General features: G+C 38.5%; 1 protein-coding gene across 2 annotated transcripts in view; it reads left to right on the top strand.

Annotated features, from left to right (window-relative positions):
- The window catches only part of LOC102253222 (cyclin-Y-like protein 1), a 42,769-nt gene that overhangs the window by 19,682 nt on the left and 9,296 nt on the right, over positions 1 to 13,791 (top strand). Inside the window, exons 4-8 of one of the 2 annotated variants that reach the window (XM_014547951.1) lie at positions 801 to 901; positions 3,642 to 3,677; positions 6,195 to 6,256; positions 7,518 to 7,627; positions 11,234 to 11,400. In XM_014547951.1, the coding sequence (XP_014403437.1) occupies positions 801 to 901; positions 3,642 to 3,677; positions 6,195 to 6,256; positions 7,518 to 7,627; positions 11,234 to 11,400 (476 nt within the window). Of the gene's footprint in view, positions 1 to 800; positions 902 to 3,641; positions 3,678 to 6,194; positions 6,257 to 7,507; positions 7,628 to 11,233; positions 11,401 to 13,791 lie in introns of both variants that reach the window. The other variant, XM_005876560.2, reaches the window with a different exon arrangement.

Here is a 13,791-nt window from a genome sequence, read left to right as displayed (position 1 = left end):
GAGTTCCGACCGAAGCCAGACAGTCCCGCTTCTCCCGTTTGAGTCTGGGTCCCTAGAGACTCGCCCGGATCTGGAGCTCAGAGTCTGAAACTCCCTCCCGATTGAAAACAACAACCACGCCCTCTGCCTCCGGCCCGCTTCACATGCACTCCGCACCTTAGTATTTCACTTCAGCACTGCGCCTCCTCTGAGTCTCATGCTGCTATTCTCTTTCCTCCTAGTTGTAGAACTTCCACTCAGCCAGCCTTCCTGTGGTTCTGGATGATGTCCGTTCCGTCTTTTTGTATTTTTACTGGGATGTGCCTGCAACCAAGGTGCATGCCACTGACCGGAATTCAAACCTGGGACCCTTCAGTCTGCAGGCTGATGCTCTATCCACTGAGCCAAACCGGTTAGGGCCTTTCAATATTATTTAAAGAATTATGTTTTAATGTAGAAAATAAAGAATAGAAATAAAAATCTGAGCTGCTCTTCATTTCTTAAGAAAACAAAAAGCACTGAAGTCTTATTTTTAATGTTTTGCCTTATTATAAAGGGGATTTATCATAGATGTTTGCCAAGTTGGATTATAGGTACATCAAGGGCAGCATTTTATGACCCCTTCCTCAGATTTCATGGTTGCAAGTTAGAGCATCTAATGGGTTTACTGTAGAGCTGCACATGATATCGCACTAAAGCAGGTCATGGAGTATGAGAACAGTTGTAATGCTTAATTGTTTGACATTTTAACCAAGGAAAAAAAACACACTTTTATAGGTGTAACTTACTGTGATATTTCCTTCTATTCCCCTTCCATTCAGGTATCTCCAGGTCACCGTAGTGAAAAGTACAGCTCATGCTCAACAATATTTTTAGATGACAGCACAATTTGCCAGCCTAATGTTAGAATCACCGTGCAATGGTGAGTACAAATAGGTTGCCCAGGGCTCAGTGACAGACCCTGATGCTAAAAGGATCCTACCCATATGTAATTCCATCTGATTGTCCTTCTCAGTGATTGGGTTAAGAAACTGGTGTCAATTATGATTTCAGTTTCCATTTTAATCTTAGAGTGGATGGAAGAAGGGAAAGGCCATTGGCAAATACAAAATTACCCCCAAAAGTATTCATATTTACTTGATGCATTACTGTTGTTGAGACATTGTTAAACACCATGAAAGGAGAGGTGCTTTATATTGAATATTTCTAGAAAAAAAAGTATTTCTTTATGAGATACAGGCTTAAAACAGTGTGTACCACTTTGGAAGCTACTCTTGGAAGAAGGAATGGCTTGTCCCCTACTGGCACCAGCGTGCATCTGCATTTACATTCAATTGCTTTCCTGTCAGATTTTCCTCTGCTTACTTTTTTTTCTGCACTATTTCTATGTTAAAATTCACTTCTCCTTCCAGGAAAAATGCATTAAACCAGTCTTAAGGAACAACTTTTCAAGCTAATTTCTTTGTGGATAAAATGTGTTCAACTCAGATTTTAATTTTATAGATGTATTAAATATATATATGTATATATATACATATATGTGTGTATGTGTATATATATGTATATATGTAAAACTAAATTTATATATATATACATATCTCCAAGACACTATATCAATCCATATATAAGAAAATCACAGCAGAGAAAAATGAGAGAGGTGAAGTTTTGGAAACTTTGCCACAGTTAGGTTTATACTTAAGCAAACATAACTTCATGATGATGAAAACTATTCATTGAGTTCTGTGAGCATCACATACTCCATAATTGGAGATGCACTTTAAAAAACCTTAAGATGAAACTTTTAAGCTTATTTAAGAGCCAAAGAAAACCAAACTAGGATGTAGGGCTTCCTGAATCTCACTGGGGTGTCCAAGGAATATTATCAGTGTCTCCCTGGGATATGAGTATTGATATTCCAGAACACAGTTTGGGAAATGCTACCTGAAAATATTAATGTCCTCATTCCTAATTGTACTTTTCAGTCCTAAAAACATAATTTGTTTATAAACTTAATTTTATTTCTATTGTACCAGCTTTTTTGCTAATTAAATTATCAGTAACTTCTACTTTACTTAAAAACAGCAAGTTTACAATCATAATAATATAACTTTCTTCTCTCACTTATAACAATAGTTGAGATCAAACTGTTTCTTAGCAAAAATTGAGCCCCATCTCTACCTAAAGTCTTGAACTTTGGCAGCTGTCACATAATCGTTTAGTCTTTTTTATTCAGCCAAGACACTAAATCCATGAATAAAACAACCCACTTCACTCTGCCTCTATTCCATAGCTTCTTTTGAATCAAAGGGTTCTGATGTTGCAGTATATAATTCAAAGGTAGTTTTAAAGATTAACTGCTCAGACAAGTAGGTGTTATGCTATTTTGTTCTCCAAATTAGTCTAATTTTTGGAAGTACAATACGTTTTAATTTGTTCTCATCAAGATTTGAAAATGATCATTCAGTACATTTACTATTGATGAAATAAAGGTTTACTGAGAAAATTAATAGAGCTAATTGGCTTTTAGGAATGGTTTAGAAAAAATATTATGGGGTAGTAGTGCATTGTTCTCAATGGGGTGCGTGAGACTTATTAGAATCACTTAGCAACTTTTTTCAAAATATATGTCTCTAAACAGATGTATTCCATTCCCTCTCCCCTAACATACAAGCCTTTGGATAATCTGAGGAAGGATGGGAGGCGTATTTTATGAAGCAAAGCATACAGGGTGATTCTGATTTTAACCCTAATTCATGTGTTCTCAAACTGCACATTACAATCACCTGAGAAGCTTTCAAAACAATCCCAAGTCGTACCCAATGCCGATTAAATCAGATTATCTCAAGGTGGGAGAAGGTTGTTATTAAAGCTCCCCTGATGATCCCAATGCACAGCCAAGCCTGGGAACCACACTGCCTGGTAGAGTGTAGAAGGAGAACGGCTTCTCACTCTTGGTGGGACCTTGAGCAAGTCAGTTTTAAGCCTTGGTTACCTTCTCTGTAAAATGGGTTGTTGAATTAAATGTCATCAAAAGTTCATTGGTTCTTTTCAGTTTATGCTTCAATTCTGTGATTTTAAAATCAATTTGACATGGCTCAGTGAGGTCCCTCTGTTCGATTCCCAGTCAGGTCACATGCCTGGGTTGCGGATTCGATCCCCAATGTTCGGTGTACAGGAGGCAGTTGATCAATGATTCTCTTCTAACAGTATATTCTCTAGCGTTTTGGTTTTCTTAATTTTGCTAAAAGCTAAAGAATTACAAGGTGAAAAGTGCCCCGGCTATACTGTTCTGAATGAGGATTTCGTAGCCACTGGGCAGCTGGGAAGGTCTTCCCTCACCACATTTAAAAAATGTCTTCAGCCCTAGCCAGTTTGGCTCAGTGGATAGAGCATTTGTCTGTGGACTGAAGGGTCCTGGGTTCGATTCCGGTCAAGGGCACGTACTTGGGTTGCAGGCTCAATCTCCTGCCCTTGTTGGGGGTGTACGGGAGGTAACCGATCGATGTGTCTCTTTCACATCGATGTTTTTCTCTCTGTGTCTCTCCCCCTCCATTCCACTCTCTCTAAAAATTAATGGAAAAATATCCTCAGGTGAGGATTAACAACAACAAAGAGTCTTCAGACCTAACATAAAATCAATTGTTACAATTTTTTTTTCTCAGCCTGGCATTAGCAATATATTACCACATAAAGAACAGGTGAGTTTTTAAACCTGTCTTGTTATTCTAGCTAATAAACATACAAGATATAAAGTTTAGTGTTAGATAATAACTATAGACATTATCGGAGTAAGCTATATAGTGCTTTTATTACATTATTGAAGGGAATCATTTGTTTTTCTCTTAGGACTCTTAATGCTTAAGTTATTGAGGATCCCAAAGAATATTTGTTTATGTGGGCTATATTGATATTTACTGTATTAGAAATTAAAATTGAGGATTTAGATTAAGTCCCTTATATGTTGAAACATGTCTTTTTTTATAGCACTGTTGAAATTTTCAGCAGGATAATTCTTTGCTGTAGGGGGCTGCCTTGTGCGTTACAGGATGCTTAGCAGCATCCCTGGCCTCTCCTCACTAGATGCCAATAGCACTCTCTTCCCAGGCCACATTCTAACAACAAGAAATGCCTCCAGCCATGGCCATATGTTTCCCCGGGAGACAAATTCACCCACTAGGGAGCCATAGCATTAACATAACTCTTTATAAAAGATAATTATTTTCCACAACAAACAGTTGAGTGGAAATTGTCACATATATATTTTTGCAAATCTCTTTATGTCTGATTTAATAGAACAGCTGATTCTCATGGACACCCTGTCTTCAATCCTCGGTGATTACTTCAACCATCTCAATAATTTGTTTTGAAGAAACAATGTGAAGGCCCAGCCTCATGTTGCTCTATAGCTAGAAAAGGGTGTGTTTTTAAAGTCTTCAGATAATTATGGATATTCTTTGATACTGTACCAGAAGTCCACAAGTGTTGGTTTGTTAAATTAATTACAGTGGGATTTTAAATCATATTTATGAACTTGCAGTAGGTCTCTGTTAAATTAATACTCATTCATATATCTTATACACTGAATGAATCTTTTTACTTGTATATAATTTATAATATTATTCATTGGTCATTTGGAAAGTATTGGTTCACATTTCTTTATACAGTATTAAAGCTCACTTTTGTTAGTCAGCATCATATCAACACCAGTCTTACCAGAACAGCCTAAGTATTGAAAAGCTGTCAAGCTCACAAAAAAGGTACAATTTCCCCCTAATATTGATTTTTAGCTTGATAGCTTGAATTGTGTCATTGGCAACAAATAACACAAGTTATTTTCCTTGAAGTGACAGGCTCACTGTTCAGTTTCGAGAGAATGACAGTTGTACTATCAAATAAAGATGTTATTCAATGAAAAAAGTAGCTTGCTCAGCTCACAACTAAGTCACAAGTGCTTTTTCCTAACAAGCACATTTCAGTATGCAGAAGTGCTTAATGTATACTTTCCCTTATTCGGAATAGAAAAAGAAGAATCAGCCATTACTAATTGTTACTGCTTTATCAAAGATGTTCTTAAGTAAAGCAGAATTTGTGTTTCAACAGAGGCAGTGAAGAATAAAATGACTACTAGTACAGTGTAGTACCCCTGCCTTGATTCATTCTCACAAACCATGACTTTTGCTTTTATACAATGGTTGCAAATGTCAGTGCAAATGCAGCCAATGCCTTAATATTTCTGTAAAAATAGTTTGGCCTCATGGGTCTCCTGAAATGGTCTAAGAGAACCCCAGAGGCCTGCAAAACACACTTGGAGAACCACTGTTTAAACGAGCAGAGTATATTAGTGTGGAAAATTAAACTTAAAAGAAGAAGAAGAAGAAGACTGGTTGCCCTGGCCTGCGTGGCTTCAGTTGGTTGGGAGCATCATCCCATACACCAAAAAGGGGCGGGAGTGTTTGATTACTGGTCAGGGCCATACATCAAAAGGTGGCAGGTTAGATCCCCAGTTGGGTGCTTGCAGGAGGCAGCCAACCAATGTTTCTCCCTCTCCCTCCTCCTCCCAACCCCTTCCTCTCTCCCTCCCCCACCCCTCTCCTCTCCCTTTCTTCTTCTCCCTTTCTTCCTCTCCTTCTTCCTTTCTTCCTCTCCTTCTTCCTTTCTTCCTCTCCCTTTCTTCCTCTTCCTTTCTCTCTCTCTCTCTCTCTCTCTCTCTCTCTCCCTTCCTCTCTAAAATCAATGGACTGGTCACTTTTAAAATAAAAAGGCAAATTTTTTAACTCAGTCTATTTAAAAGTGGCGAGAAGAAATACATAATAATATAGGAAACTAAAAAAGAGAAAAAAACACAGAAAAAAATGAATCTCATATTCACGTGAACGGTTGCCCACCCCTACTGCTTTATAAAATGTTCCTGTGTCTTCCAATGTGAGCTTAGAGGAGTGGGCAATTGATTTGGTTGTCTAGCATTGCCTATTAGGGAAGGTCAATGCTTATAAAGGCAACTCTGGCTGGTCATTATAGAAAAAATTTCACAGAACTGATGTGCTGAGTAAAAAGAGGTGAGAAAATTCTTACAGAACCTAAGAGAAGAATTTGTAGAAGGACTTTGTTGAAGGTTAAGCTTCTCCCTCCACCCCTCTCTCTACTCCCAGGAGATGTGTTACTAAGATATTAACAATTCCTGGATTTGTTTCTTAAATCACTTTCTTATTTTTTAGAGATGCAAATAGATCTGAGGACATTTTTGATGAAAGGTTACATCCATTCACAGTAAGTGCCAGTTGTATTGAGGTTGTATTTCTCTCTTACAATTGTGTTTATTTTATGCTGATTTGCTTTGAAATTAATCACTAGAAGAAAATTACTCCCTCCAGCTTGAAGTCAAAATTATCTTCTTTTAAGTTTTCTTCCCCACCCCATGTTGCATCTAATTATTTTACAAAAGAAATATATAAGAAATGTGTCAGTAAGAACTGAGTTGTAGCTTTGTATAACTAGTAAGCTAAAGTAAGTCAACATGCCCCTCCCAAAAAAAGTATCTTTTTAAAAGATAATTTTCAGTAACATCAAACAATATGAATATTTGTAAATAAACCTAACAGATATGTTAAGATCTCTATGAAGAAAATTAAATAGCTGTTTAAACTTTGGGTTAATTAGAATGACAAAAGAATTTCAAATTCACTTCTTCAGATGCTCTATAGCAGCGGTTCTCAACCTGTGTGTCTCTACCCCTTTGGGGGTCGAACGACCCTTTCACAGGGGTCGCCTAAGACCATCGGAAAACACATATATAATTACATATTGTTTTTGTGATTAATCACTATGATTTAATTATGTTCAATTTGTAACAACGAAATTGGGGGTCTCCACAACATGAGGAACTGTATTAAAGGGTCGCAGCATTAGGAAGGTTGAGAACCACTGCTCTATACAGCTAGGGACCACTGATAGCATGGCACGGCCTTAGAGCCTGATGATTACAGGAAACTGAAAATACATTTTCAGAGTTGATTGCAGAAATATGACATGGTGATCAACAAGACTTTTGAACCTAAAGATGGTTTATGTTTAGATAGAATTCTATAGAAGGAAGGTGGAAAGGAACGTATCAGTTTTCTGAGGGTGTGCCTGTATTTATCTTTAATTAGAAAGGGAGAGGGAGACAGAGATAGAAACATTAATAATGAGAGAGAATCATTGATCAGCTGCTTTCTGCACGCCCCCTGCCGGGGATCGAGCCCGCAACCCAGGCATGTGCCCTTGACCAGAATCAAACCTGGGACCCTTCAGTCTGCAGGCCAATGCTTCATCCACTGAGCCAAACCGGCTAGGGCTCACTGTTGTTTTTTAAGGCCCCATTGTTTATATTTAAAAGACTAAAAGACATGTCACCCAATCAAAATTATCTTAAGCGGCGTGTGGGCACAAACAGACTATGATATTAGGGGCATGTGGGCACAAGCTATCATAAAAGTACTTAATTGTTTTTCTTCAGTGGATACTTACTTTGCATTTTTTCTCCTTTCAGCAAGAAATAGTTCCAGAGGAATACTTTAATCATAATCCTGATTCCGAAAGTATTTACAGATTTATTCACCCTTTTTTCAGTGCCACAAAGCTAACAGCTGAATGGGCAATAATAACCTTGGTAAGATAGTTCTTTCAGAAAGCATCTTTTCTGTCGTGTCCACAGGGTATGATCTTGTTTTTCAAATACTAGTAAAAGTAGGTTCCTGAAATGATCATCAGAACTTTATTAAGGCAAAATTGTCAAAGGAAGTAAAATACACACATTTGACCTTAATAATCATGATTTAAAATGTCCTTGCTTTTCTCATCACAACACAGTTGCTTTTAAAGGCAGCAGGAGAAATACCCGGTTTCTTCCTCCACACCTCAGTGCACACACAGGCACACATACAAGGCGTGCTGTGGCGTAGGATGGGGGCAATAGCAGACCCTCTGGGCCCCAGGCAGTGACAGGTTCAGTGTAGGTCTAAGCTGAGTTGCAGGCTGCATTCCCCAGGCAATTGTAATGTGTGTCCTGGTTGAGAACTAGAGCCCTAAGTTCTCTGTTCCTTGGATGATGGGTGTTCATCCATCCTTGCTGTCCTCTTGTGCCTGCCTGTGACGTTGCCCAGGATTCTAGTGCTAGTAGGATCTAAAAGGGCTTTGCTAGTTGTCTGCTCAGCTACAGCTGTGTAAGGACCATTGTTTCATTCATACAGAATTCCTAAAGTAAGATTTTATCAGTTGGAATGAGTGGTCCATTCTAGTGAGAAGGGATGGGGATTGTATGACTCCTCCCTCGGGCAGTCCTAAAGGGGAAAGTCTCCTGCATGGTCTGGAGGGAAGAGTACTTGGGTCAGTGCCTCCTCCTTCAGTTAACATTTTGGAGAGGCAGCCTGTGCTTCTGAATAGAGACCCTCAATGGGCACTGGATCAGACACAGGCCTTTCCATGGAGCTGCCAGCCATGTGGAGTGCTGAGCGCATGCTGGGGAGAGGCAGGAGTGGTGCTCTCATAGGGAGAGCTAGGTAATACAGGAAGGAGGGCGTCTGGGTGGGAAGAGGGTGAGTCCTTTGTAGGCGAGTTTGGTTTGATGCACCTGCGAGACAGCAGAGGGGCAGTCTCTAGTAATGGTTTGAATATATGGAATTAGCATGAATCTGAGCTACAGTAGGAAATTAAGATTAGCTGTTCCAATGCAGAGAAAGGCTGTAAATGAAAAGTGTATAGACGAGAGAATAGTGACAAAGAGTTAGATATTCAGTGGCTATTTATGGAGTGAGCAACTTCTTGACAGCATTTTGACCACACTCTCTTGACCTCACCTATCTTGCCTTCTTTTTTATTATTTTCTCCTGGCTTTTCCACCACTCTAAGCCTTTTCTGGGGACTTCTTCCTTCAGTGCTGATGGTCCTTACAGATCTAAGTGCTGAGGATAGAGGAGAAACAAGGTTGAATAAAGTTTTTTGCTTTTATTGAGCTTATATTCTTATAAGGAAGACATACATATTTCTTTAAATGAGTTTTGTTAAAAAGATGAATATTTCAGGTAGTAGTAAATACCAAGAAGGTAGAGCAGGGTGAAGTGATAAAGTGATGACAGGCGCTTGCAACTCTAGATAGAATGATCAGGAAGAGCCTCTTTAAAAGATAACATTTGAACCCTGACATGACTGAACTGAGACAGATGAGCTCTGGTGTGATAGACAAAGGAGACAAGTGCCAGATTCGGAGATAGGAACGTTTTGTGTATTCGAGGAACAGTGAGGTATGGCCAGTGTGGTCAGTGTGTGGAATGAGGGAAAGAATGTAGGACATGAGAGCATGGAAGGGCAATGTCCTATCTTATAGGGCTTTGTAGCTTCCAGGTCATGGGAATAAGTTACATTTTCATTTGTTTGACGGGAAACCTTTGGCAGGTATTTAGTAGGGGAGTGAAGTGCTCTTAATTAAAGAGGCTCTCCTGGCTGCTTTGGGGAGAATAGATAGTAACTGGGAGGCCGAGTGGGAGCCGAGAAGCCAGTGATACAGGTGAGAAGTGACAAATAGAAAGTGGTCTGATTACAAGAATTGCTAACAGATTGGAGCAGGTTAACACAATTGAAGGTTTTGGCCCAGCACCTAGGCAATGGCGTGCCCTTTATGACATTAGGGAATGCTTGGGGGGTGGAACTGGGTAAAGAGCTCGGATTTGTATGGGCAAAGGCACTAATGACCTTAGCATTGTGCTTTCGGGAGAGTGACAGTGCCAGGTAGACCGCAGTGGGTTAAGGAGAGAATGAGAGATGAGAAGCAGCATCTGCATTCACTGTGAGCAAAAGGAGAGGAAGCTTTCTAGAGGTTGGGGGTGGGTGGGAAGCACGTAAACACATATTGGGGAGAATCTCTGGCAGACAGGGAGGGTTCTTCAAAAAGAGGTAATTGTGGGCGGTGTTCTTCAGAAGTGGGATGGGATTGACTTCACTGCTAGAAGAGTTTCAGTGAGAAGAGAAATCTCAATTCCACTGACACAGGAGGGCAAGTGGTATAAATGAACGAGTATTGGCACATACCACATCTGCGGTAAAGATGATGGGAATTTGAGAGATTGCCAGTGTTGTATAAGTGCCTCTAATTAATCCCATAAAGTAGACAGTTGAACTTTGTAAGGAGGTTCATTCTTAGGATATCTGAGAGCACTGAATTTTGAGGGGGGGGAGAGGGTTGGTGGAAATTTTCACTAAGCATGCATAATGTTCAATAACCATTTGTTTTTTAAAAATACAGTGGAGTTTGAAGAGCAATAGCAAATCAAAGCTGTCAATCTGATAACCTCCGACAGTAAATATACTCTTTAAAATTGGACATTTTTCTTTTTGTAAAATGGCATGCATACTCTTCTGTAAAGCACCCTTTGAAATAACAACAAATCCCAGCTTGCCTCTATAATCTGTATTTAGCTGTTAACTTCACCCAGTTCTTTGTAGAATAGACATGTAATACATGTGAGGAATTCATGAAACCTCACCAGCTACCTGGAGAGCCAGGGAGATAGAGACTGGCAGCTCTGCTACCACCTGAAACCAACAGAACAGGTTGTGTAAGACAGAGGTGGAGATCATAAAATGATGATGGAGATGTGAAGATTAGGGGCTATAAAAGGGCTACCCCTTGTGTGCATGTGTGTTTCTTACAAAGGCACTAAGTCCAGGATTACTTGACAGTTGTAAAGACCTGCCTCAAGCACACCTGTTTGTACTGCCTGTCCTGCTGCACCACACAGCAGCCACTGGGGGGCTGTCTTGATGACCAGGGTTTATCTTCAGCTTGTGCCACAAAAGGACTAGTTAATATGTAAAGAAGATACAAATGTGGTCAGTATTACCAGGGATTTACATATACAAGTACTATATAAAATCACCATATAACTACCAGCCAGGTATGAAACAGTGCACGTGATAGGCACTTGAGTATCTACACTGGGCCCTTTACAAGTGGAAAGGTAGTAACATTTCTTCAGGAAGTCCTTTGCTAGGATGTCCATTCATTCCTGTGACCAAAAATTGGACTGGAAATTCACATGGCAAAGTAGGCAACAGAAGTATCTCATCTGCAACTGTAACTTGGTCTCTGGCTTTGGCTGGCCAAGCAGTCTCCATAGAACCCAAGAATAAAAGGCATGTCAAAAACAGGTGAAAGTTTAAGTTCTTACTATAGCACTTAAACCCTGAAATAAAACCAAAGACCAGTGTTCTACTTTTGCAGGTTTACTTAGAAAGACTTTTAATTTATGCTGATATCGACATTTGCCCCACTAACTGGAAAAGAATTATTTTGGGAGCTATTCTTCTTTCCTCCAAGTATTTGCATGATCAGGCTATAAGGAATGCAGACTTCTGCCAAATCTTCGAGGGCATTACAGTCAAGGACATGTGAGTTAGCAAGGTTTTTGTGAACTTTCTTACCATTTTCCAATAACTTGTTTGCTCCAATAAAGTTTACATATTAAGAAATATTTTTAAAGGTTACATTATGCAGAGAACTGAAGTAGGCATAAAATTACATACATTTTTAATCTACATTTGCTGTAACAATTCATATTCCTCATTAACTATTAGGTCTTCATGTATTATTGTTATAATAATCTGTGATAGTTTGAAATGTATTTCTCTGGTGGTTATTGGCAACCATTATACAAACTCACTTCTGAGAACAACAGTACTTTAAATATATTCATGGCTTTCTTAGAGCAGTCTGGCTACCAGTTCCAGTCCTTCTCTCCCCCCCTTTATTATTATTTATTTGTTTCAATAAGACTTTTCATTCAGTATTATTTTGTATTAGTCTCAGGTGTACAGCATGGTGGTTAGAAAATCATATACTTTACAAAGTGTTTTCCCCAATATTTTCAGTACAACTTGGCACCATACATAGTTATTACAGTGTTATTGACTATATTTCCTATGATTTAATTTGCATGCCCATGACTGTTTTATAACCAATCTGTACTTCTCAGTACCTTCACCTTTTTCACCCAGTTCCCCTCCCTCTTCCCTTCTGGAAGCCATCAGTCTGTTCTCTATATCTATGAGTTTGCCTTTGTTGTATGTTCATTTATATTCTTTAGATTCCACATATAAGTGAAATGATATGGTATTTGTACTTTTCTGATTTAGTTCACTTAGCATAATACCCTGTAGGTCCATCTGTGTTGTCACAAATTGCAAGATTTAATTCTTTTTTATGGCTGAGTAATATTCCACCACTTTTTAATCCATTCATCTGTTGATTGGCACTTGGGTTGTTTCCATAGCTTAGCTATTGTAAGTAATGCTGCAATGAACATAGGGGTGAATATATTCTTTTGAATTATGCTTTGGGCTTCTTCGGATATATATACCCAAAAGTGGAATTACTGAGTCATAAGGCAGTTCCATTTTTAATTTCTCAAAGAAATGCCATACTGTTTTCCATAGTGGCTACACCAATCTACATTCCCACCAAAAGTGCATGAAGGTTCCTTTTTCTATACATCCTCACCAACACTTGCTGTTTGTTGATTTATTGATGGTAGCCATTCTGACAGGTGTGAGGTGATATCTCATTGTGGTTTTAACTTGCATTTCTTGGATGATTAGTGATGTTAAGCATCTTTTCATATGCCTATGGGCCATCTGTATGTCTGCTTTGGAGACATTGAGGTCCCCTGTCCATTTTTTAATTGGATTGTTTGTTTATAGATGTTGAGTTGTATAAGTTTTAATTTGTAAAAAATGTTTACAAGATTTTTATTAATTGAATTATTATTTTTTTAGAGAGAGGAAGGAAGGGAGAGAGGAGAGAGAGAGAGAGAGAGAGAGAGAGAGAGAGAGAGAGAGAGAGAAACATCAATGTGAGAGTGAAACACTGTTTGGCTGCCTCCTGCACACCCCCTACCAGGGATCAAGCCTGCTACCCTGGCATGAGTTGTGTAAGTTTTTTATAAATTTTGAATATTAATCCCTTATATTATTGTCAAATAATGTTTTCCCATCAGTGGGTTGTCTTTTTATTTTGTTGATGTTCTCCTTTGCTGTGCTAAAACATTTTAGTTTGATGTACTCCAATTTGTTTATTTTTTCTTTTGTTACACTTGCTTGAGATGCTCTATAAAAAAAAACATATTACTAAGGGAAATGTTCCAGATTTTACTGCCTAATGTTTTCTTCTAGGAGTGTTATGGTTTTGAATCTTACATTTAAGTTAATAATCAATTTTGAGTTTATACTTGTATATGGTGTAAGAAGGTGGTCTAGTTTAATTTTTTTGTATTTATCTGTCCAAATTACCCAACACTATTTATTGAATAGACTGTCTTTACCCCATTATATGACCTTCTCTCCTTTGTCAAATATTAATTGACCATGTAGATGTGGATTTATTTCTGGGCTCTCTATTTTCTTCCATTTATCTACATGTCTGTTTTTATGCCAGTACCATGCTGTTTTGATTACTATAACCTTGTAGTGTAGTTTGATATCAGATAGTGTGATACCTCCATCCTTGTTCTTTTTTCTTGAGATTGCTGTGACTATTCGGGGTCTTTTGTGGCTCCATATAAAATTTTGGATTATTGTTCTATTTCTGTACAATACACCATTGGTATCTTGATAGGAATTGCATTGCATCTATAGATTGCTTTGGGTAGTATGTACATTTTAAAGATGCTCATTCTTCCTATCCATGAGCATGGCATATGCTTCCATTTACATGTATCTTCTACAGTTTTTTTTCTTCAGTGTCTTATAATTTTCTGAGTACAGGTCTTTTACCTCCTTGGTTAA

Source organism: Myotis brandtii, unplaced genomic scaffold, assembly GCF_000412655.1.
Source record: "Myotis brandtii unplaced genomic scaffold, ASM41265v1 scaffold49, whole genome shotgun sequence".
Lineage (NCBI taxonomy): Eukaryota > Metazoa > Chordata > Mammalia > Chiroptera > Vespertilionidae > Myotis > Myotis brandtii.
The sequence above is the reverse complement of the archived record's forward strand: the minus strand, read 5'-3'. Positions and strand labels throughout refer to the sequence as shown.